Raw genomic sequence first — 25,660 nt, 5'->3', positions numbered from 1 at the left:
CACTGCTTTCTTAACATGACTTGACAAATAATGTACAAATTGTTAAGAACTTACCAATTTGTCAATCATTTAAAGAATTCATGTAATGTACATAGCAATATAAATTTATAACCAGAAGCACATCTATTTAGTGCTAAATAGACAATCATTTAAGTTCTACCTAAAAACATGCCATCTTATTAAAATAAAACCCTAAAAACTTAACTCACAAATTATAAATATAGTTTCACAAGCAGATCTTATTGAAGCAGCATAGATTTCCTTTCTTACAAACAAGTAAAGAGCAGACCAGCAATCTGACAAATTTACTCTATGCAATATAAATAAATCCTCAAATTCATGTCAAGAATGTCAAGGAGTTCGAGAGATTATGTAGTGGCCTTGATTTTTTTATTTTTCTTTACCTAGAATTCTACAAATTCTAAAATTTATCAATTGATTAATCTTTTTAAATAAACAGCACCAGTCTTATTCATAGATACAATTAAAATTTGACTTTCTCAGTTCTTAGTTCACAAGTTTATTATGAAAAACACTGCAGTGCTCTTGTGCAGTAACATTGTCTTACAGGAGGGGGAAAAAACAGTTCTGTTCAAAACAACTCACCAGGTTCTGACAATAACAAAGAACAACATGGGGCTGAGATTTGAGAAGGGAATAAACTGAGTGCAGACAAATCATACAATTAAATTAAACGGTTTCCCTGAAAATAAACAAAACGATTTCAAAACTCACAAGTAGAGGGGAGGCCTTGGTACTTATTTTTAAAAATGTTCATTAAGCTCCAATGATTGTTTGCTGCTATCCTTATCTACAGTCATGCTGAGTAAAGCTATAGCTAAATGGAAGTTAAATTGTATTCACGAGGTGTTAATGTTTACATCTTATTATCTGCAGTCTCTCAGAGAAAGCAAAAGTAACTACAAATAGCGCTATGCCAGAAACTGGTTTCTTGACCAACAATGTCGCTTCAGCATGCAATGAACTGGTTCATTCTAAAGTGGTCACGGCTGTTGATGACAAGAGGCTTTGTATTTTTATATGGCACATCTTTTGGTCCATGTGAAAACAAGTTTTTTGAATGTTAACTATTTTCTGACACTTTGGAGTTACTGTTGCTCTTCCCATTTCCATTAGGTCAATATATGGTTCATGGCAATACTGTACAAGTTTAAAATTTCATTACAGGAAGTAGTCTGGGGTACGACGAGTAACATGTGGTTCGCCTCTACGAGGTGCTGGATCAAACTGCAAGCTGCAAAACCAGACAAGGTGCATGATCAATCAATGAATGTCTTGGGAACAATCAAAATCAAGAACTCCAGTTGTCAAATTTACACGCTTCTTTCCTATCTAAGTTTAACTTCTCTTAATGAAACAGAGCCATAATTGCAGCTGAATCATGCATTTACTTTTCTAATTGTCCTCCCCTTGAAAAATCCAAAGCAACTTTAGTCAGAGAAGTTATGCTTTTACACAATGTGGTCCCCCTCTAAGACTGTTTGAAAAGAAGGGTTTTAACAGTAATTAAGGGGGAGTCAAAATAAAGGGTTCTACTAAATTAAAAAAAATAAATAAAAGAGGAGACAGGGACTTGTTATGTTGTCCAGGGAGGCCTCAAACTCCCAATCCGCCTGTCTCTGCCTCTTTAGTAGCTAGAACTACAGGCTCCTTTAAGCACATGTGGTTAATAAGCACTGGTATCAGGGATTGAACCCAGGCTAACAACTGAGCCACATCCCCAGCCCTTTTTTATATTTTTATTTAGAGACAGGGCCTCACTATATTGGTGAGGCTGGCTTTGAACTGGTAATCCTTTTGTCTTAGCCTCTAGAACCACTGGGATTACAGGCATGGGTGGCGAATAAGCAAATTTTAAAATATCTAACATATTGTATTTGATCTCTCATCCAGAGAACAAAAAACATGGTTTAAAAGTCCAAAAATCTAATAATTCATATTAGAATCTATGCACGATGAGTTAGCTTCTATTGATGTGTTTCAACATATCACTGGTCCATTTCAGAGATTTGCCAAGTTAGAATCTGGCTTAGCTAAGTTTATAAACACTATTAAAATTAAATATTCAGGTATAACAACCAAATGTTCAAGTGTAAATACTTACAAAGAATATTTTAGAGTATCATCAAGTTCCATGATTGCAGCTTGGTTACCGCAACGATAACAATAGTTTGGAGCACTGAAAATTGTTACTACATTCCGATCATGGCACCAGTTATATCCCTACAAGGAGAAGAAAGGAATTAAAGTTTACTTATTCTTTTCCTATACAACTAAATGTGACATCCCTCCCCTGCACAAAGGCTTAAGAAATATTAGTACTTTCTAAACAACCTAAAAATTTTCTGTATTTTGCACAACTTATAAAACACAAATATACCCACTTTTCCCCAAATTACAAAATTATTTTATTACAAAACTTTTAAAAAAATAGCACTAATCACTAAAGAATAAACTGCTTATCTATCTGCCCTTCTTTCAATGACAGTGTCTCATCACCCTCTCTTCTGGCTAAGACCTTAAACAGCCCATTCCTTTTAGAGGCAGATGCCTAATATCCTTCAAAGGCCCACATGTTAAAGATGTGGTGTCCAGGGCTAGGGATGTGGCTCAAGCAGTAGCGCGCTCGCCTGGCATGCGCGCGGCCCGGGTTCGATCCTCAGCACCATATACAAAGATGTTGTGTCCGCCAAAAACTAAAAAATAAATATTAAAATTCTCAAAAAAAAAAAAAAAAAAAAAAAAAAGATGTGGTATCCAGGGGGCAGCTATTGGGAGGCAGTGAAACCTTTAGAAGGTAAAGCCTAGTGAAAGATCCTTAGGTCATGGGGGCGGGGGGGATGCTCTGTCTCCTCTGCTTCTTGGCTAAAGAGGTTACCATCTGCTTTTGACATAGGGTCCTGCCATGTGTCACCCTCTGACAAAACCTATGGGGCAAAATAAACCTCTCTACTTCACAAATAGCTTATGTTGAGTATTTTGTTTCAGCGACAAAAAGCTGATTAATATACCTACTCCTGGACACCAGAATCTTGTTTGTTCCTCAGTCATAAGTGAAGATCCCTAAGCCGGTCAATTACCAGGGAGGTACAAATGAGATATCCACTTAGGATCTTTTAGCTTCACAAAGCCCACCTGAATAAATGAGCTACTTCTGACACTTTTTGTGTTTAGTTGTGTTCACAAAGCTCTTTCCCTATCTTTAACCAAGTAAGATTTTATTATAATAATCACAAAGATACATTAGTATTAATTTAAATAGTACCATGAAAGTATACTAATCAAATGTTCTGTGCAATTTTTTTCATTCAAATCTCCTGTAATCCTACCATCTAAAGGACCACTTAACATTTGTTTCTTCCTTCTCTCCTACATATATATATACATGCTAAATATATGAAATAAACAAAAACGAGATCATAAAATGTATCCCTCCCAGCATTGTATTTTCCCACCCTTAAACCTCAAGTTTATTTCCCTGCCATTAAGAATTTTGTGAAATTGTATTAAATACGTATTTCATTATCATCAAAAGTTTGATTTTAATTCTAATGTACATCTACTGAAAAGATTCAGGCTATAATGGCAAACTCACCAGAAGAAATACATGGACTGTGTCATTAAAGCATTAATGTGAATGCCACTTCTTTTCTATATCCTTTCTTCTTTAGTTTACTAAAAAGCAAATCATGTTTCCAAGAATAAAACATACCTCCATCACCAGCTGGTGAGCTCTAGACACCAACGTGAGGCCATTGGCATGATTAAATGTCTCAGAAATATCTTGTCCAAATGTGTAACCAGCTCCTCGAGGAGATATACCCCAACCACCACGATCATCTGGATCTGACCACAGTAAGTCACACATTGGACCCTAAAAAGCATATTCACATTACAAACAGCTTTACAAAAATGGCAAATGCATAATTTGAGTAATTCATCAGAAACAGCACAGTACTAAGTCATACATTTTAGTGGGATTTGCTGAAAACAGTAACAGATTTTATAGTTAAAACATCCAGGGGCTGGGGTTGTGGCTCAGCAGTACAGAGCTTGCCTAGCATGTGTGAGGCCCTGGGTTTAATCCTCAGCACCACATAAAAAATAAAGGTATTGTGTCCAATTACAACTAAAAAAAATAAATATTAAAAAAAGACATGTTTTCCAGCTTTATGAGGAACAGATATCACTGGGTCCTAAAAGCAACATGTCCTAATCTCCCTGTAGTAAGCAAATTTCAGTACTAGGCAGTATTGGCTAGTGTGTAAGGTACTGGATATTAAATCAGGGGGGCAGGCAATCTACCACTGAAACACACTTCCAGGCCTTTTTGTTTTCAATCAGGGTCTCAATAGGTTGCCCAGGCTGGCCTTGAATGAGGGATCCTCTTGTCTCAAGCCTCTAGAGTCACTGGAATTACAGGTACACACCACTATGCCTGGGTAAGGCAAAGATTTTTTAAACCAAGTAGGTTCTTTTAAAGCCTAGTCCCACAGCTATTATTATTTTAGCATGTATCCTGGCTTCTCAACAAATGGGGTTGACAAGAGTGCTTATACCTTGTGAAATTGTTTTTGAGGATTAAATGAATACATATAATGAACCAATTACAATTAAATTTCTCATCTCCCTAAAAAGTTTTCTGAAAAGAATTTATTACTAAATAAAAGTCTTACCTCATGGGGAACTTCTTGTAGACGATCAAGTGCTCTGATATGATCCAGTGTGTCTATGGATGGTGAGAGGCCACCATGTAGACAGAAGATCTGAAGAAAGATTGGTTTAATATGTTAACTTCATTTAAACAAACTGTAAATATTCTGAACTAAGCTTTAGGCAGTAGACCCTGTCACTGGCCTCACTGATATTTCTGGGCTCTGCCTAAATGAGATTTTACCCTGAAGGATCCATTTTTGTTCTGGGCAACACTAAACTACTGAATACCCATTTTAATTTCCTAATAAACCATCACTACTTCGTCTACCTCAGTCAACTCCTTCAAAAAATGTCTAATTCTCCCATCCCTTGCCAGAGACTAGTATAGTATCTTCATATTCAGAATTCTCTTACTTGTAAGTTCTGTGTACATCTCTACCTGGACCAGTAACAAGTACAATACATCTCCTAGACTTCTCCCAAAACAGACTAACAGGCTGGATGGTCTATGTCTTCCATCCCTGTTATCCCACCTCATACAAAGAGCCTGATACAAAGAGAGCATTTTTAAAGTTTTAAGTGAATGCTATTAATATTTGAAAAAAAAAATCCCTAAAAAGGATGTGAGGATGGAAAAAAAGTTAAAGGCACATAAACATTAAGGAAGGAGGTCCCTAAGAATAATTAGCAATATGAGTGCACAAACCTGCCCATCCACCAAGGCAGTGAGGGGAAGATAGTCAAAAAGATCTGTAAAATATTTCCAAACATTTGCATTTCCATATTTTCTTAAACACTCATCATAGAAACCATAAACTTGTGTAATCTGCCTGCTCTCGTGATTCCCCCGAAGAATGGTGATGCGTTCCCGGTAACGAACCTAAAATAATAAAATGGAAAACATCAAAAACTCTTTGAAAATTCAAATGATAATTCAGAGTTCCAATTATATTGAAAAAAACCCAGCACATATCCCCCGATTACAGTGAAATGAAATCACAAATCCATGATGAACATTTTCTTTAGAGAGAGAGGGGCTGGGGATGTGGCTCAAGCACTTGCCTGGCATGCGTGCGGCCCGGGTTCGAGCCTCAGCACCACAAAGATGTTGTGTACGCCGAAAAAAAAAAAAAAACTAAAAAATTTAAAAAAAAATCTCTCTTTTAAAATAATAAAAAATAAAGAGAGAATTTTAATATTTATTTTTTTTTCAGTTTTTGGCGGACACAACATCTTTGTATGTGGTGCTGAGGATTGAACACTTGAGCCACATCCCCAACCCATGGGAGCCGCGTGCAGTGCAGCACATACTATAATCCCAGGAACCTGGGAGGCTAAGGCAGGAGGACCGCTGCAAGTTCCAGGCCAGCCTCATCAACTTCGCAAGACTATCTTGAAATTTAAGAAGGACTGAGGATGTGGCTTAGTGGTAAAATGATCCTGGGTTCAATCCCCAGTATCAAATAAGTTAAATGAATAAAAATTAAATTTAAATAAATAAATAAAATCAAAACTCCCTTTACTACTGACTTTATTATATCAAGCATAATCATGATATAAAACCTCATACATGATTTTTCAGTTCAATAATTTTTAGTAAATTTATAGTTTTGCAATAATCATCACCCACAAAAGACCCTCATGCCTGTTTACAGTCACTCCTCACTCCTGCTCCTATTCTCACTCCCCGGCAACCGCTAATTTACTTTCTGGCTCTTGAGAGTGCCTCTTCTAGAAATTACTTAGAAATAGATTAATACAATAACATAGTATTTTGTGCTAAATATTACTTGAAATATTTTTGAGGCTTATCCACATTGTAGCACAGATCAGTAGCTGGACCATTTCACATTCCCACCAGCAAAGCATAAGGTCATTCTAATGGATGTAAAGGGTTATCTCACTTTGACTTTAGCTGTATACCCTTGATGACTAATAATGTTAAAGCTTCTTTTCATATGCTTCCTGACCAACATATCTTCTTGGATGAAGTATCTACTCAAATGTTTTGCCCATTTTAAAATTATGTTTTATTATTAAGAGTTTTTTTTTAAAATTTTGATCCTGAGGGTGTAGCCCAGTGGTAAAGCCTGTGTATGCATTAGGCCCGAGTTCAATCCCAGCACCAATAAATAAATAAATATCTGAAAATTCAAATACACATACTTTTTCTTCTCCGAAGTCTTTTAAGAATAAAAAGGTCAATTATGATGAAGCCAAATTTTTCTATTTGTGATGGATGTTTCTGTTAACAAATCTTCTAATATAATCAGTATCACAAAGATTTTTTCCTAAGTTTTATTCTAGAAGTTTTGCATTTTAAGCCCATGATCCATTTGCTGAAAGGGTCATCCTTTCCAACAATATTCAATTTCCAAGGCTACCATGACAAAATACCATGGACTAAATATTTAAACAACAGAAACTTATTTCCGCATAGTTCTGGAGGCTGAAGTCCAAGACCAAGGTGTAAACAGAGTTTATTTCTTTTGAAGGCCTCTCCCTGATTTATATAGACATGTTCTCCATGTCTTTCCACCCTCTCCCCTTATCTGTGCCTTAATCTCTTTTCATTTTACCTTAATTACCTCTGTAAAGGCTATAGTTCCAAATATAGTCACATTCTGAGGTATAGGGGTTAGGACTTCAACATAACGAAATTTAAGCAGACATAATTCATTCACCCTCCTGCATGAATTCTTAAAGGTAGTATATTTGCTTTTTTGCATGCTGGGATTGATACGTACATGGTAGTAGCTGGATAGTTTCTTTTACAGCACCTGGAGTCACAACAGAACAGTTCCTCCATCTAATCCAACACTTTCATTTTTAAAATGCAGAACATAATGGCCAACAATAAAGTTCTGGACCATTTTACACAATTCAAATATTAATCACCTAAAATTAAATTCTGACTCTTGCTGAAATCACATCTCTATAACAGCCATTTTATCATTCTGAATATTCTTTAATAATAAAAATAAAAATAACTATTATCTAAGAAAGCTAGCGCGGGGGGGGGGGGGCGCCACTTCTTCCCCAAAAAAGTAAATTCAAAGAATATTTTTTTAAAAATACCCTATTTAGCTTCCCTAGCTAGGTGGTATGGCGCATGCCTGTAATTCCAGCATCTAGGGAGGCTGAGGAAGGAGGGTCACAAGTTTCAAAGCCAGCCTCAGCAACTTTTCGAGCTCCTATATTAAAATAAAAAGGGTGGGAATGTGGCTGGATGGTTAAGCACTCCCGGGATCAATCTCCAATTTTAAAAAAAGGGAAAGCAGAAATAAGTATTCCACCTCCAAAGTATACCATTTTGTATTTCACCTTCAAATCTTCACCTGTTTATCTCACAAAGCTAAAACCAGTGTGGGTATGGGTACCCACACGCATATGGGGTTTGGGATTGGTTACTGGAGATTGAACCTGAGGCATTTTGACACTGAACCACATCCTAGCCCTTTCTATTCTGAGACAGGGTCTCACTAAATTGCTTAGGGCCTTGTTCCAAGTAGCTGGGATTACAGGAAATGACCATTTCTAATATTCTAGATTTTGTCATGCTAACAGCTGCAAACTGGAATTTAAGTATCCACTCACTGTTGAGATATTTAGATCAATATTTTCTGATAAAGATAATGCTGTGATGTTTATAAGAATAATGCTCTTTTCCTCTTGAAATTCTTCCTTAGTAAAATTCTAATTATAGGATTATTGTCAGAGAATATAAATACTCCAACACTTGTTATGTTTATCATTATACTACCTCTCCATAATCAATGTACTAAACTAAAATTCCTATCTCACCAATCCTAACATTTTTCAAATAAGCTGATTAAGATATTCTCTTTTGTTTTTATTCTGTGCCATCCTCTTAGTCAGAATGTAAGCACCTATAATTATAATTCTAAAGTCCAAACTATTTGCATTTCTAAATTTGGAATTTAGAAATTCATAAGGAGAAAATCACAAATCATGCGAACAAGAGGACTGTCTTAACCCAGTTTAAAAGGCCCAAAACATAGAACTGAAATTACCTTAAGAGCTACAAGCAGTGTGACTGTTTCAACTGAATAATATCCTCTGTCAACATAATCTCCCATAAACAAGTAATTTGTATCTGGTGATTTGCCACCAATTCTAAACAGTTCCATGAGATCATGAAATTGCCCATGTACATCTCCACAGACAGTGACTGGACATCGAACCTCTTGCACATTGGATTCTTTTGTCAGGATTTCTTTAGCCTAAAGAGAGTAAAGGAAAAAATGAAGCAATCATTTGGCTTTAAACAACATTAATGAAGATACATTTACTCACACTTGATGTACCCAAATAGGCAAACTTTGTAAGATGAAACTGCAGACATGTATAATCCCATTAAAATAAGATACAGCTAGATTCCATTCATTGGCTATCTCACCCCTGATATCTAGGAGAAAAAAATGTGAAGCATGGTACATACATAGCCCCACTCTTATCAATATCAGGAGTTATTAACCCTATCAAATTGCCATCTAACTAAAGATTACTGAGACCATTAGCTGCCACAAAAGACCAACTATAATGCTGCCACTCTTGGGATTTCAGGCTGTAAGAGGGTTTCTTAGTCAGGCTCTATTTCTTCTTATTTTTGGAAGACATTAAAATTTGGTCTTTTAGCATATTTCTTTATACCCAAATATAAAGTTCTTTTACAATGAATAGTTTTTCAATGTATAGGCTTTTTATGTTGCTTTTAGAAAATCATTTGGTGGCATATACATTCCCCCATAAAATCACAAATTCAGGGGACTGAAGCTATAGCCCATGGCAGAGCACTTGCCTAGCCATGTGTGAGGCACTGGATTTGATCCTTAGCACCATGTAAAAAAATAAACAAATAAAGGCATGCTGTCCATCTACAACTGTAAATTTTAAAAAAAAAAAAGGAAGAAAAATCACAAATTCAAACATTACTTTTAATGGCAAACATTTCACAAAGTAGAAATCCACGTTATCATTTATTTATTCAATAAACATTTACCGATCACTTACTATGCTACAAACACTGGAAGACAATAATTTGCTCAACCATCAGAATGACAACATGTGCCAAGCCCTGTACTGGCCACTGGAGTTCTGTAATGTACAAGCAGATTACTCCTACTGCAGGGAAAGAAAGGCTACAAGTAACCAAGCAAAAAAGTACAGACTATGTAATGTCATGAAGGAAAAGAGGTTAACTGAGGAAAACCACTTTTAAATTAGATAGAATAACAAAATGCAATAAAAAAATTGTTGCTAATGAGCCAAATGCTCATTACATTTAGGAACACAACAAAGGACAACAAGTTTAAGACAGTGGTGTACAACCTTAGTTGCACATTAAACATCCCAATCCCCAGGTTTTCCTTCCCCAATTAAGTCGAATTCTTTGAAAGTGGGATCCAAACAATTTTTTAAGTGTCTCTTCAGGTGCTGGTACTTTTATAGGTACAACCAAGTTTTTGAACCACAGTTTTCTAATATTCTTCAAACATTTTGAGGCACCTATTTCCAGATTCTCAACAACCACTAACATCCCCAAAACAATAATTTGATCCAACATTTTTTAGTACGTTTAGAAAAAAAATCATTTCAAAGTATACTCCACTGTCATGTCCACTAATTAGAACAAATTTAAAAAAATTCATTTCAAGACATTATTAAGAAATACAGCTAATCCACTGTCTTACTATATTTTGAGAAATTTCTAGGATAATTCCTATCTGTTGATTTATCATTACTAAAAAGCAGCTAGCTGCTCAGTAGATATAATCCATTATTAAGTCTTCTGGTATTAACACATGCCTAATGTTTTTAATAGCACCTGGCAAATATTAATGCAAATAGCTGAGAATAAAATAACAGATCCTACCTCAGAGAAGACTGAAAAAATTATTCAAACATTTTAAAAACAAAGGCTAATAGTCATATACCATGTAAGTCTCAACAAGATGTAACTTTCATATTTAATTCTATCAGAAGCTAAATTTCAAAAATATACTTCTACACACTTGATTACCTAAAAGGCTATTATTTAAAATGAATGGTTAAAAAGTTGTATCCAGGACTGTCAAAAAATTCCTTAACTTTTGTGAAAGAAAAATTAAGCTTAAATGCTACTTATTTTTTTTATGTCAGTTTAGGCAAATCACAATGATAAACATTCAAGTTGTGCAAAGAAAAAATTTTCTTGTCAAAGAAAAAATTGACTCAGCTGACCCTTGAGCTCCATTCCAGAACTCCTACTTCCCTAGGGCAAGGAAACCATCAATGGCAGTTTAGTTTGTTCTTTCAAACCTTGTTAAAAATGTTTACATATGAACTGTATGCCTGTGAGAAACATAATAGTTTCCCCCTGTGTTTTAAAATTAGAACACTGTTCAACAGCCTGCATTTCTGAAAATACATCTCAGAGTTCATAACATACACATAAAGACCTTTTAATTCCTTAGTGGATGCAGAATAGGCCCTGACAGATTACAATTGGAGGAGTGATATGTGTAAAAATACAGCAATGTATATCCTAGTAATTTGCTCCCTTGTAGACATATGCAACATATTTCCTAAAACACTATGAAGTGGACTTACTGGTGTAATTTAGTAGTTTGTATTTTCAATGCTTACACTATCAATTCATCTTCCCAAATGGAAAGGACACTATAATCATTAAGTGAAAACTTCAACTTCTAAATCGGGGAAAGCCAACCAAAGCTCTTTCTGTCCCTCCTACCAAATTTCACAGAAAAGAATTCATAATAACTAAATATTGGACCAAATACTAATATATCAAACGTAATCATCAAGGCAACTACTAAAAAAAATACTTTAACAACAAAAATGAAGGGCTGGGAACCAACTATAGAGTGCTAGCATGTGTGAGGCCCTGGGTTCAATCCCCAGTACTGCAAGGTGGGGGGAGCGCTTGCAAATATGCTTTTTAGGTTTTTGTCTCAATTTACCAACTTTAACATAATTATTTTTACATAATTACTGACCAAAATATACTATTTGGAATGCTAGAACATTAAAAGCTGAAGATGTCTACACTAAAGATTATTTTACATTCAGGAAAATATTAGAAAAGGAAAAAAAAAAAAAGAGAGGGATGTTTGAGGAAAGCTGTGTTATAACCAGAAGTCAGGCCTGAAGAAGCTCTCTCTCTAGGGGTCACCCTAGAGCTTCCAGGCCCTCATCAATCATTAGCTTCAAAGATGGCTACATAATCTCAACTCGCTAGTTCAATACTCAAAAGAGAAGCAGGTTTCTTTTTTAAAAAATTATTTATTTGTAGATAAACACATAGCATATTTATTTTTTATGGTACTGAGGATCGAACCCAGTGCCTCACACACGCGAGGCAAGCACTTTACCACTGAGCTACAGCTCTAGCCCCAGAAGCAGGTTTCTTAAGGTAATTTAATTAACATTAGAGACTTGGTGTGTGTGTTTAAATAACCATTTTTTTTCACTCTAACATTTTGACTTCTGTATTTAAAGGATCATGGCAATTTAATTATGGTTTCGAAGCAGAAGAAAAAAAAACATGCATACTAAATTTTTCTGCTTCTCCTAAAAACATTTTTTGCAAGGCTTTCAAATTTGTCAGCTGATATAATTAACATTTGAGGAAAAGGATTAAGTCTTTTAAAATAATGTAATCAGTGCCATATCAATTTGATTCAGCAAAACCCCTTCTGAAATTCAAATGGAACAGAACTAAAATAAATGAATTTAAAAAAAGGAGATTTGATATATAAACTTCCTAGAACAAGGTTAAAACTGGAAATAAGCTATTCTATTAATAGAATCTTATTACAAGTAATTGTGGGAAGTTAAAATTTTTTCGGTGTCCTAGAATCTGAAGAATTTGTGGAGACTAACTTGAAAGCAATCTGTGACGGTATTAGTTTATTATCAAAATCCTCTCAGCATTCTGGTTTGGATTTGGACATCTCAAAATTATTTCTAACCTATATAAAACAATCACCTATACAGTAAACAATTGATTTTTTTTTTTTTAACGGTAGAGGGGATTGAACCCAGGGCCTTGTGCATGCAAGGTAAGCACTATACCAACTGAGCTATACCCCTAGCCACCTGGACATTTTTTATTATGGGCCGTCCTAAAACACCATATCATAAAATGAAGGTAGGCTTAAACTAGACCTCACAGATCATCTATGCCAAGATTTTTAAAGGGAGATAATTTATTAAAAGAGAAAAAAACATGGAACTAACAACAACAGACTCATTAACCTATTCGGAAAAAAAGCTGCACATTATGTATTTCTATATTCAACCAAGTAAACATTTAAAAGCACAAAATAATTACAACTGTGACAAAAATCCTCTGAATAAAAGACTGAAAAACATTAAAATATTGGGTTATGGTTCATTTTTCAGTTGTGAACCTGTAATACATGGCTATCTGTCTATTCCTACCAACAAAAACTACTCTTTCTTAGAACTTGCTGTTTGTACTCACAAAGACCTCTTTAAAAAAAAGACTGACCCATGTCCCATTTTGTATTCATGAACTTAATTTCATGTGACATTGTCATGATCATTTAAAACTACTATGTAACACTCCCCTGCAGATCTATATATCTTTATTGTTTATTTGAATTTCTCTTCAGGAAATTTTCAATTGTGGGACCACACAGCAAAATAGTAAAACCTGTTTGTTGTTCACAGGCATTACAAAATTGGATTACACCAGATTGTTACACAATAACAGAAAGAATGCACCCATTCTCACTTATAAAATGTCATCTCACTGGTTTAATAGGCAATTTTTCACTTCTGGGTTCAACTTTTTCATTCCATGTTTATTTACTATATGTTATTTCTCCTCAACAAATTGTCCACCAGTGTTCTTTGAGCATCTAATCATTAAGAAGTAGACACTGGTTCTTCCTCTTCTGGTCTCAACATATCTGTGGCTTACAGTGCAGACTTGGCCAAGTCCAAGAACCACAACATGGACAATCAGTCCTGAAAATGGCACAGAAATGGCATCAAGAAACCCTGATCACAAAGATATGAATCTCTTAAGGGAATAAACCCCAAGTTCCTGAGAAATATGTGTTTTGCCAAGTAGCACAACAAGAAAGGCCTGAAAAAGATGCAGCAAACAATGCCAAGGTCCCTAATGCACCTGCCGAGGTTATCAAGGTCCTGGTAAAGCCCAAGGAGATTAAGCCCAAGAGGCCTTCCTTGCCTGCCCCAAGCTTGGGAAGTGTGCTCATGCCCACATGGCCAGGGGTTGAAGGCAAGGCCAAAGCCCAAGCCCACGCCAAGACTCAGGCTGCAGCTCCAGCTCCTTTTCTTAAGGGTGCCCAGGTCCCTGCGAAGACTTCACAGTGAAAGCCTCTGTCTGAATGTGAGGACAGAAGGATTGGTGTGACCCTGGAGCCCCTGTGTACAGAGTACTAGTGTCCTCCTGTGTTACTTGTACTAATAAATTCAGAGGCAGGAAAAAAAAAAGTAGCAGATAATGTTCTTGTTTATTTATACAAACTATGTTTTAACTTGTTATTTTAATTAACTTATTGACATTGTTTCTCTTATTTTTAAATATACAGCCCCCAAATCTCCATGTCCATTTTCACTTTGTGATTTTTCTTCTATAACTGTTAAAAAGAAAATCCACAACCTTGCTATTTTCTTTTTCACTTCCTTTCTATTTTCTTCTCCCTTTATTTTTTCTTCTGCAGTACTAGGCACTGAACCCCAGAACCTCACACATTCTAGGCAAGTACTCCATCACTAAGCTATATACCCAACCACCTCCTTGCCATTTTTTAATAGTTTTTGTTTTATCCTTTAATCTAGGATTACATGACAACTACTTTAGCTTCTTATATCAATTCTTTAAATCTGAATAACATTTAAAACATAATGACATTATGCTTTCTCACAGAAAATATGAGAGTAAAGTAATAGCTCTTCTCCTTCAAAACATCAGGACTTGGCAAATCAGATCATGCCATTCTACAGCAAGGCCATAGGAGAGCAGCAAGTGGCTTTGTTTAACAAAACACTGGCTATCACTCCAGGTTAACACCCAAAGGCAAATATTCAATACCTTCATCAGGATCTCCAGCAATATTTCTGTTAGTCTCAAAAACAACCACACATAGTAATTAGGAGTCTGCACCATAATTGTTCTTCTCATCTATACAATTGGGTACAGTAGATACCTTTATCATATACATTTTAAATAGTGAATAATTAAACAAGGAGTTGTATCTGAAACAAAAAATCACTTAATCAAGGACGAGGATTGAACCCAGAGGCACTAACCACTGAACACCACCCCCAGCCCATTTTTGGTATTTTACTTAGACACAGGGCCTTGCTGGCTGGCTTTGAACTTAAGATCTTCCTACCACTTCTGGAGCTGCTGGGATTACAGGCGTGTGCCAGTGTGCCCAGACTTAATATTCATTTTTGGTGTCAACTACTTGAAAGGGATATAACTAGAAGCACTTTCTTAAAGATATTTACTAAATGTGGCCTCCTTAAAATAAATAAATAATAAAAAGTACTCCTACAAAAGCAAGTTCTATATAAGTCAAACAGAAGAATCTCAAGGTCTATATTAAGGAAAATGTGTTTAGGCTCATCAGATAATTAATGACCTGTGCTTAACTAAAGAAATTCATTTTTTGTATTACAAATTCTGCCCTTGGTGAAAAGGTCATTTTATATATATATATATAAAAGAATACACCAAACAGCAATCCTTTTTAGGTAAAGAAGAAGCGAATGCTGGTCTTGTGTCTTCTCTGGGATCAAACTCAAAGTCAACACAAATTAGCTCTTCACAATCTTAGTAATACTAATAGTATTATTTGACAAAGGAATCCTCATTTTTTAAAAAAGTCATTGTACTATTAAAAATCTGATTAATTCTGGGCTGTGGTTGTAGTTCACTGGAAGAGTGCTTGCCTAGCATGTGTGAGACACTGGGTTTGATTCTCAGCACCATAAATAAGTAAATAAAGATCCATAGACAACAAAAAACATTTTTTAAAAAATCTGATTAATTCTAATGTTTATTGGAATTCTAGTTCAAATAAACTGGATATTTCTTAATACACATCTACCAATACAAGATATAGAGAGGCTAAGCTGGAAAAAAATGCAATTAATTTTAAAGTTTTGCTTTGTTTTTCAATTTTGAAGTCATATAAAGACTTCTTTAAAAAAGTAAAACTCACAGTCAAAAATAACATTTTTTCAATATCCTAAGAATTTCATTTTGCTTCATATAGCTTTTTAAAATCTTTTTTATTTTAGTTTTAGGTGGACACGATGTCTTTCTTTTCTTTTCTTTTTTAAAAAAATGTGGTGCTGAGGATCGAACCCAGTGCCTCACACATGCCTGGCAAGTGCGCTACCACTTGAGCCACATCCTGAGCCCATATAGCTCTAAAAAAAAAAAAAAATTGTTTAGATGTTGATGGACCTATTTAAAAAATTCATTTGTTTATATGCGGTGCTCAGAATCGAACCCAGTGCCTCACATATACTAGGCAAGTATTTTATCACTGAGGCACATCCCCAGCCTTATTTTGTATTTTACTTAGGGACAGGATCTCAATGAGTTCCTTAGCGCTTCATTATTGTTGAGGCTGACTTAAACTCACAATCCTCCTTGTCTCAGTCTCCCAAGCCGCTGGAATTACAGGCATGGGCCACTGCACTAGTCTTCATATAGCTTTTATGGAAGATAAAAGGTACACTCCTTTGATAATGTTATTTTCATAAATGTAAAAACAATTGAGGTTTGTGATAAATTAGTATATAAGACTAGATTTGAGTTGTGGGTGGTACATAAAGTTGGACAAACTGCTAGTCCCAGAAGCAAATGAATCTTAATTACCTTCAACTATAAAAACTTTCTCCACACTACTTTCATTAATTACACTGAACAGATGCCTCTAACATTTTATGAAATACTTTAATCCTCTTTGATTAAAATTTGTATAATTACACTTTAATAGTACAAACCAGGCATGGTGGCACATCCCTGTAATCACAATTACTTGGGAGGCTGAGGCAAGAGTATTGCCAAAATTGAAGTCATCCTGGGCAACTCAGTGAGACTGTGTCTCAAAATAAAAAGGGTTAGAGATACAGCTCAGTGATAAAGTGGTTACCTAGCATGCTTGAGGCCCTGCAATCTCCAATACTACCCCCCCCCAAAAAAATAAATAAATAAAATAAATAAAAGAAACAAAGAGAGAAATATACATATGTGTATATATTCCTCTGTGTAATGTTCTAGGAACTACTTCTTTCTACTTGGCCTCATAGGTTAAGGTCTAACTTTAAAAAGGAAAACATCAGGAATAAAGGATGATTCTAATTCCAAAATTATGTGTTGTCTGTTGGCATCACATAATCACGTTAGCTTCTAACCAAAAGTAACAACCATTTTCTTTAAAGCCATATATCTTGTGCAATAGGATGACCTCACTCATTACCAACCAACTTATATGTATGTAGGTATTAAGCATTTCAAATCATTTCTGCATACGGGGAATAAATTAAAAATGTCACTACATGTGTAATTATTTAAACATTTTCACAATAATCCAAGTAAATAAGATTTAACTACTCTAGGTCTTGATTTCTTTCCTCATCTGTAAAAATATGATTTAGCCTGCATAGTTTTTAATGCAGGCTAACATTAAAATTCTACCCCAACCTAGAGTATTTTTGTTTTGTTTTGTTTGTTTTTCAGTGCTGGAGATATGGAACCAGGAACTCAATGCTTGCTAAGAAAGCACTCTACCACTGAGCTATGGCCCCAGCACATTTATTTGTTTATCTATTTGTTTGGTACTGCAAAATGAACTCAGTGGTGCTTTACCACTGAGCAACATCCTTAGTCCTTTCCATTTTTTGAGACAACATCCCACTAAATTGCTAAGAGTCGTCCTAAATCATTGAAGCTGGCCTTGAACCTGTGATCCTCTTGCCTCAGCCACCCAAACTGCTGGGGTTACAGGTATGTACCACCACACCTAGTTGGAAGTCTTTATTAAGTCAAAGTCACCCAACATAAATAGAGTAGGCATTACTGCTAGTGTACAAATGACAGCTGGTAGTGAAATCAGTTACTGATCACCATTAGCAGAAACATTCTAAAATATTTTCTATCAAGAGTTAATTACAAACTGACATAATAGAGCATGCCTGTAATCCCACCTACGTGGGAGGCTGGGGCAAAAGATGAAAGTTAAGACCAGCCTCGGCAATTTAGTGAGATCCTATTTCAAAATGAAAAAGGATTTGGAATGCAGCTCAGTGAAAGGTGAAGCATGAGCAAGGTCCTGAGTCTGATCCCCAGACACTGCCAAAAAAAAAAAGGTTAATTACAAAGTCAATCAGAGCAAAAACCAAACAAATCCCTGTGCACTACAATAAGATAATGCTATACAAAGCTAAATAATGATACTGATGCACATGACGGATTAATACTGGTTGAATGAATTCCAAAAATAAATGTACACTCATACAGCTAATAGTACCAACGACAATCAATAATCTGTGAACAACACTTTATGTAGCAGGTGAACAAATTCTGTTTTGTCCCCTAGGGGGAAATTAGAACAAAGATTTGCAATAGACTTTCTGTCCCAGGATCACAAGGGTAAGAACTATCATCTGTGAAACAATAAATTCAATGAACATAAGAATTCTTTTCAAAAAATGTTACCATTGGGGCTGGGGTTGTGGCTCAGCAAACCATGGGTTCAATCCTCAGCACCACATAAAAAAATAAACAAGTGAAATAAAGGTGTTGTGTCCAACTACAACTAAAAAATAACTATTAAAAAAAAAAGTTACCATCTGTAATAGTAACCACAATGACTAAGGTAGAGGTGAGAACAATGAGTACAGGAGCAACTGGCCAGCTCCTTTAGATTTAGATACATACACATCTCTCCTTTTTCATCCATTCCAAATCACAATCCATAATACTAAAACATACAGACAATAATGTGTTGTGCATAAATTAAGCAGTTAATCCCAGACTATTCTCTATATTCTTTCAGACCCCACCTCTCAAAGTCATTTACTGACAGCTAAAAACCTCTCCCTTCTTCAGCCTATTCTGCTAAACAAAAAAAATAGTTATTTAACAAAAATCTTCCTGTTTCTAGTCCCAGTTCAATTCAGAACTTGCTTGGGTACATACAAGAGGGCTTTTTCAGACAAGAATGAAAATGAAAAAAATGAATAAGGGGGGAAAAAGTTGAATTAAGAGAAATGGGTCAAAGTAGAAAGAAAAGAATATTGTCTTGTCCAACTTAATTCTCAACACTCTCAAAAAAGAACTCACCACCATCTCCACCCAAATTCAGTGTCTCCTGGTTTTTACCTCCAAATAAAACAAAGAATAAACTCTGACACACTTAATTTACAATGAGATAGGGAAAACATTTTCTGCCATAAAACAGGAAAACACCATCCAGGCACCACCTGCATGCCTGTAATCCCAGCTACTCAGGAATATTTCAAGTTTGAGGCCAGCCACAGCAACTTAGCAAGACTGTCTCAAAATAAGACTAAAAAGGAGGGCTGGGGTTGTGGCTCAGCGGTGGATTGCTCGCCTTGCCTGTGTGAGATCCTGGGTTGATCCTTAGCACCACATAAAAATAAACAAACAAACAAAATGACTAAAAAGGGTGGGGGGTGTAGCTCAGTGAAAAAGCACCCTTGGGTTAAAATCCCCAGCATCACAAAAAATACAAAAAACAGAAGAACACCAAGACTGAGATATATTATTCCATTTACTCCTCTAAGAAAACTCATCATTCTTTCTGAAGTATGAGTTTCACCTTATATCCCATTTCTGAAGACACAGAACTTTTAGCCTTGGAGAGAAAAAACAGAAGGACTGATACCTGTATATAGGAATAGAAATGGTTTGTTTCCTCCATTAAGCTACTACAAAACTGCACTTCAATTTCACACTGACAGATCATGAAACAAACATACACACATTTGACTGTAGAAGCTAAGGATGAAAAAAAAGGGCATTTCATAAGCCGCAATGACTGAATTTTATAGTCAGTTACATTTTATTAGAATATTTTACATTACTCAATTTCTGGGTCATAATTTCAGACAAGTCACAGACAATGACCTAGGGTTTTCATCTCACTACTCTTATTTGAGAGGCAAATGTAGTTAGCCACATACAAAATAGATGAATAACTACTGTTTCCAGGATAAAGTAAGACAACAGTATATGACATGAATAGAAGCTTTCAAGATATTAAATAATAATAATAATAATGCTTCATTTTACAAAATTGTTGATTCACAATTCAGTTTGGGCAGATTCACCGGTACCCCTAAAACCTCCACTATCAACCTTCCACCCCCCCCACCTTACAATTTTTTGAGACAGGGTCTTACTAAATTGCTATGGCTGCCCTCAAACTTGCCACCCTCCTGCCTCAGCCTCTCAAGTCACTGGGATTACAGATAGGCGTGCACCATCAGGCATGGCTGCATCCTTCATTAACACTACCCCACAAAAGAGAAGAGGATCTATAAAGCAACACTAGAACATTAGGATTAGAATCCATAAACCCAGGCAATCTCAGCTTTAGCCGCTTTAGTCAAGTCATTTTATTTTTCTGAGCATTTGTCTATATGTATTATAGAATAAAAATTGTACATGAAAGTATGATGAAAATAATATTATGTAACATGCTTCTCCCACCTGTTTGTTCTCAATATTCAAACTGCTTCTTTTTTCATTTTTTTTTTCAAATCACTTCTATGGAAATGTGCACAACAGCCTTTTAAATTAAACAAACACATTCACACAAGTACATTACTCATTTCATATAACAATGTAAAAGTAAATGAAGTCATAATGACTGCATTTTATTTATAGTGCTTGTAGAGCAAAGGAAAATGCATACTTAGGTGAAGAATTCCACTGGGGAGAAACTAGCTATCAAACAACATTCTCCACGTGTTTGAAAGCTTGAAGATAAAGTAAAAAATCATACCTAAGTTAGGTCACTACTGACCTCATATAATAAAACCTGTTGAGTATAGTTAGTCAATTACACAGATGTATTTAGGCTACTGACTATAGAACTGTATCCAAGACAAAACTGCACTCACACACCAAATTTTAAAACAAATTAGGATCCCCTAAAATGAAAAGATATACTGTACATAAATAAATATAAACCTTAATCACATCTGAAATATTTTAGCTAGTCAATAATGTTGGCCCTTGTCTATAAAGTATCTTTTAAAAAACCTACTTATATACTAATGAAAAACTTTAACTCAGTATTTTCAAAATTACTATTTAGAAGACAATTACATCAGAGTACATGTGGTTTTCACCCAGAGATGCCAACTGGCTTATTCAAATATTCACCATGAAAACTTGTTTTACTAGAACTTGTATGAATGATGTCAAGCATGCACCCCATATATCTAAAAAGCAGTCTTCAAATTAACTCGGTTTGGGAAGTTAATATGGTTCCAAAAGTTGGCATACTTATGAGTTAAAAATATTAAAAATAAAAAGGCTGTGTGATGGTATCAAGAAAAGGACCTATTCCATGGTTACCTCTTAGGTTAACACCTAGCTTCAATTATTATTTTTACCCTATTGGCTCTCAGAACTAAAATGTATACACTCTGAGTGAGCAATGAAGATAGCTGATTAGCCTCACTACATCTTAGTTTTACAAAGATATGGAAAATAACACTGAATTCATTAAGCTTCAGCCTCTCCACCTCAGCATCCAATGTGATCTTCTATAAGTCTCCAAGCAAACCCTATATTTCCATGGTTCACCTCCTACTTATATCCACACCATGCTAAGTTTTTCCAACCAGATTCAAAGCTTCTTGAAAATACGCAAGATTATTCACTGCTTTTCGAGTCCATCATAAAAGTATGTGATCTTGAATATTCAATAGGTTTCGATATTTAAACACAAAATATTAATTTAAAACAAAAACATATCTCAGGAGATTAAAAGTGATCTCAGAATGTATTTTAACTATTTTACAGACAATAAAACAAGAACTAAGTGAAGTGGTTGCCCCAAAGCCGGTCAGTTATTCATGTGGATTAGTGTTCAGAACTCACTAGTCATCTGGTGACTGGCCTTCCAATGACATCATTATTCCCCCTCTAATGTTTTCTTCACAAATAATTAGTCACCTAATTAACTATAGACTAAAAACTTTATAAGTACTGAACCCCAAAAGTCAGTAAAACCATCATTTATAGTAACTAAAAATTAAGACCTGACAATATACATTTAGTAATTTTTAAAGGCCTATTTCTAAACTTCTAAATACCAACCTCCTGTGAGAGAAAGAAAGGTAAAGAAATAGGAGACGTAATGCATTGCTAGAATTAAAATTCAATTCCAAGAGATGTGCCACTTCATCAACTAGTGGTGGAGTTTTGACCAGGCTTGGAATAAATAAATCTAAATTAAACTTAATTTCTAATTGTTCTTAGCACAGTTTTTGGAAAAGTCTGAACATACACATCAAACCTATGATCCTAATTTTCAACTCAAACACAAGCGAGTCAGCACGAATAGCTCTCCAAAAACTCTTCCATTAATACAAAATACAGCATCCCACCATTCTATACTAAAATGAACCGCTACAAAGTTAATTGTGAAAAGGAAAGTTAAAATGTTCATAGTGGAAATGAACATTCTACATACTTTAGAAAACAGTTACAAAACTTTAAAAATACAACATAGCCGACAGCCAACAGGCTGTTTCCTCAACCCCTAAGGAAAAACAAAGCGGAATCAGGTAATAGAAAATACTTCAGTGTTATTAAGTGGACCACAACAATCCATTTTCAACATCTGTGAGACATCATTTAAATATTAAGCACAAAGTCCGGAATCCAGTAACTACTACTCGTAGCCAGAAAAATAAAATCAAGTAACTTTTTCGACAAAGAGCGAGAATACCAATTTTGACGCTCTTCCAATTTGTTGCTCATTCTAAAAATAAATGGCAAAATGCCAAGTATGTTAAGCTTAGAGAAGGGTTTCACACTACCCAATTTGAGTCAGCATATAAATCAGATTAAACTGGCATTTGATTTCCAATCCAAAAGCTCCTTATGTAGTATGACTCACCGTATTCTCCATTTCTTCCAACTATGAAAAATAAAGTTACACTATTCCCTTGTAACTACCACCATGACCTTCGCTGAAATTAGGTTACCGAATTCTTCTGATTTTTAAAGACGCCCTTTAAACAGGTCTCTGAAGACTTGCTTGGTGAGCATTATACAAACCACCAAGGGCAGGACTAAAGCTGTGTGACCTTTACATAGGTCCTGAAATCTGGCCTATAAGTTTATGTTTGGGGAATCCTCGCTTTAGCGTTGGCCCGAGAATTAGGCCTGAGCACTAATGAAATGCCTCTCACCCACCTCACCGCGGTGGACCGGGCCCTATCCCGGCGTCCGAAGACAAGCTTCATTTCACAGAGATCTCAACCCGCCCCCGTCCCTGACTCTCCAGGTCTCGGATCCCCCTTGTCACTCTGCCCGGCACAGACCCGAGGCTCCAAAGCCCCGGAGTCGGGTGAACGGCGCCATTTTAGGCGGCGGCAACAACCAATCCCCGCGCGGGAGGCAGGGGGCGCCGGGTCGCCGGGGAGCCGCCGCCGGCCGGCCCGGCCCGGCGCGGGTCGTCGAAGCTCGGGGGGCCCAGCCCGCGACTCCGCCATATTGCACCCTCCCCACAGCCTTCTCCTTGGCTGCCCGGCCCGCGGCGGGTCCCTCATAACAAGAGCAACCCACCTTCTCGCAGAGGCTCTTAACCTGGGACTCGGACAGCTGCTTGCACTCGTTCAGCTGCTCGATCCACTGATCCAGTTCCTTCGTGAACACCTTCTCGTCCATGATGCCACCCGCCCGAACTGACTGCCGCTCCGCGCTACTCCCGCGCCGCCGCCCGCACACGGGCCACACGCACACGCCGCCGCCGATTCCCGGGGTACTTCTGTGGCCCCTGGCAGCTGCTGGGCGCTGGCCCGATGACTCTCTCCGCAGTACTCGGCCACCGGCCGCTGCGTCTCCTTCTCCGATCGCCTTGGCTCGGGAGCTCGACTCTCTGTAATGGCGGCCGCCCGGCGTGGTGACGTCACGCCGGCGTCAGGAGGCGGCAGGGAATGGAGGGGAAACGGGCCGGGAGACGAGCTGCGCAACTGCAGAGCCGGCCGCGGTCCGACGCACGGCTGGGTCCGGGGCGCACACTAGGGCCAAGGCGCAGGCGCACTGTAGTGGGCTGGTGACTGAAGCGCCTTCGCTTTTGGGGCGTGGTCCCCCAGAAAGGAGGGGTTATGGGGGAGGGGAAGAACAGAGTCCGAGCAAGCGCAGTGCTCGAAACGGCCAACCCGGCTAATCCGCGAGCTCTAAACCTCGTGAGGCGCCGTCGCTGGTCCCGCGCAAGCGCAGTTTTGGTGGAGGACCCTGGCTTTCTGAGACCTGCTCCCTTGGGAAGCAGGTTGGGTAACAATCCCTAGCGCATTACCTGGGGGTTGGCAGCCAGGTAACGGAAACTAGAACTGAGACCCTGTGACTCTTCTGTAATCCAACAGCGCTGGAATTGCATAGGATTAGTGCATCTTTTGGGACAGTAACGGGTGATATGTCGCAGCCCAGTTGGAGTGACTGCCACCCCCTCTGGGCGCTGCCTGCACCTTGTAATTGGGTCACTCGTAGGCGAAAGAGAGTGTACCTGCCAGGGAAGTGCCGCGCCGCGTACCTGACTCCCCCAGCACACACCTGTTCTCGGCACACACCTTGTCAGGGGCGATGGCTGGGCCGAGGCTTGGCCTCTTCTCCCAATTTCGGCCCTGCCTCGCTTCTACTAGTCCCGCGCAGCCTCTAGTGTGCACTTTCCTCCAAGTCGGGTTCCTACTGAGAATAAGGACACACCAACCCTGCCCGCCCCGGCCTACTTTCTGGAGTAGAATCCCGAAGGACCTGGGCGCACGCTTCTTGACCGTTTCCAGGCGTGGTAGAAGCGGCTATGATCTGCTCTTTAAAGAAAGCTCTGGTACCCTAAGGGTTGGACCTTGGTGTTTGCGAAACGTTTTAACATCACACTGCTTCTTCATTTACAGAAATATTTGGCTCCACAGTGTGCCAACTGTTTCCCAGATTCCATTCCCCTAGAATAGCAGGGTCATCCAAACAAACAAAGGTTCCTGCCCTGGTGAGGCTTGTATTCTCCTAACAATACTGGAAACATTTGGAATGGACAGAGAGAGATTATGATGCCCCCAGCATTTAAGAGGTATCGAAGCTTTCCAAAGGATATTTAACCATGAAAGGACAAGGCAGAGCTAGTCAGCGTCTTCCAAGTCCTTACCCTTAATCGCAGTCAACCTCGCCACACCCAAGCGTTCTTCGAGGAGAGTTCTCATTCTGCAGCTCTGAGGGCATCATGTCAATGGGGGACTGAAAATCATCCTTCATCCAAGATAACCTGCTTGGCAAGGCCGACTGGCTCTGCCTCCCCACGCTGGAAATTGCAATTCTGTTTTCCTTTTGTACCTCCTATTAGTGGGCCCAGAAGAAAGTACCTCAGATGTACTCCAGGAGGTTACCATATAATTTACCAGTCTGGGAAAAAGTTCTTTCGTCCCATTCTGATCCTGTTTTGCCATTAACATCCCCAAATAATAAAGGAATAAGAGTTAGGACCAGGTGGAATGAGTGAAATCCATCTCATGCCCAGTCGTGCCTATTGTAGCCCAGAGTGCCAGCTCATGTTCTTCTTCACCATTGCCATATACCTGTGTGAGAACTGGCCCTGTCTGGTAGGGAAAAAAGTAAACCACGGCACTCAGAGAAGGGACTTGTCCAAGGTAGTGGTTAGGATTTAAAACATCGTACTGCAAAAGT

The 25,660-nt window shown here is 37.5% G+C and overlaps 1 protein-coding gene and 1 pseudogene across 4 annotated transcripts; one reads left to right on the top strand and one right to left on the bottom strand.

Annotated features, from left to right (window-relative positions):
- Window positions 1–504: 504 nt before the first annotated feature.
- On the bottom strand, window positions 505–24,777 carry Ppp2ca (protein phosphatase 2 catalytic subunit alpha). 4 transcript variants are annotated; one of them, XM_026400195.2, is made up of 8 exons: window positions 24,553–24,626; window positions 23,549–23,861; window positions 8,712–8,921; window positions 5,384–5,557; window positions 4,698–4,787; window positions 3,734–3,895; window positions 2,126–2,244; window positions 505–1,255 (listed from the first exon to the last, which is right to left on the bottom strand). In XM_026400195.2, the coding sequence occupies exons 2-8, from the start codon at window positions 23,648–23,650 to the stop codon at window positions 1,183–1,185; spliced, it is 930 nt and encodes a 309-aa protein (XP_026255980.1). In that variant the 5' UTR covers window positions 23,651–23,861; window positions 24,553–24,626; the 3' UTR covers window positions 505–1,182. The 4 variants fall into 4 exon arrangements, with proteins under 4 accessions (XP_026255980.1, XP_026255984.1, XP_077657795.1 ...); XM_026400199.2 differs by lacking the exon at window positions 23,549–23,861 and having other exon boundaries at window positions 24,553–24,777; XM_077801669.1 differs by lacking the exon at window positions 24,553–24,626 and having other exon boundaries at window positions 23,549–24,529.
- Window positions 9,764–14,067, top strand: LOC144255936 (large ribosomal subunit protein eL29 pseudogene; annotated as a pseudogene).
- Window positions 24,778–25,660: the final 883 nt, after the last annotated feature.

Source organism: Urocitellus parryii, chromosome 1 (genome assembly GCF_045843805.1).
Source record: "Urocitellus parryii isolate mUroPar1 chromosome 1, mUroPar1.hap1, whole genome shotgun sequence".
In the NCBI taxonomy this organism is placed as follows: Eukaryota; Metazoa; Chordata; class Mammalia; order Rodentia; family Sciuridae; genus Urocitellus; species Urocitellus parryii.
This window is presented reverse-complemented; position numbering and strand designations above follow the sequence as displayed.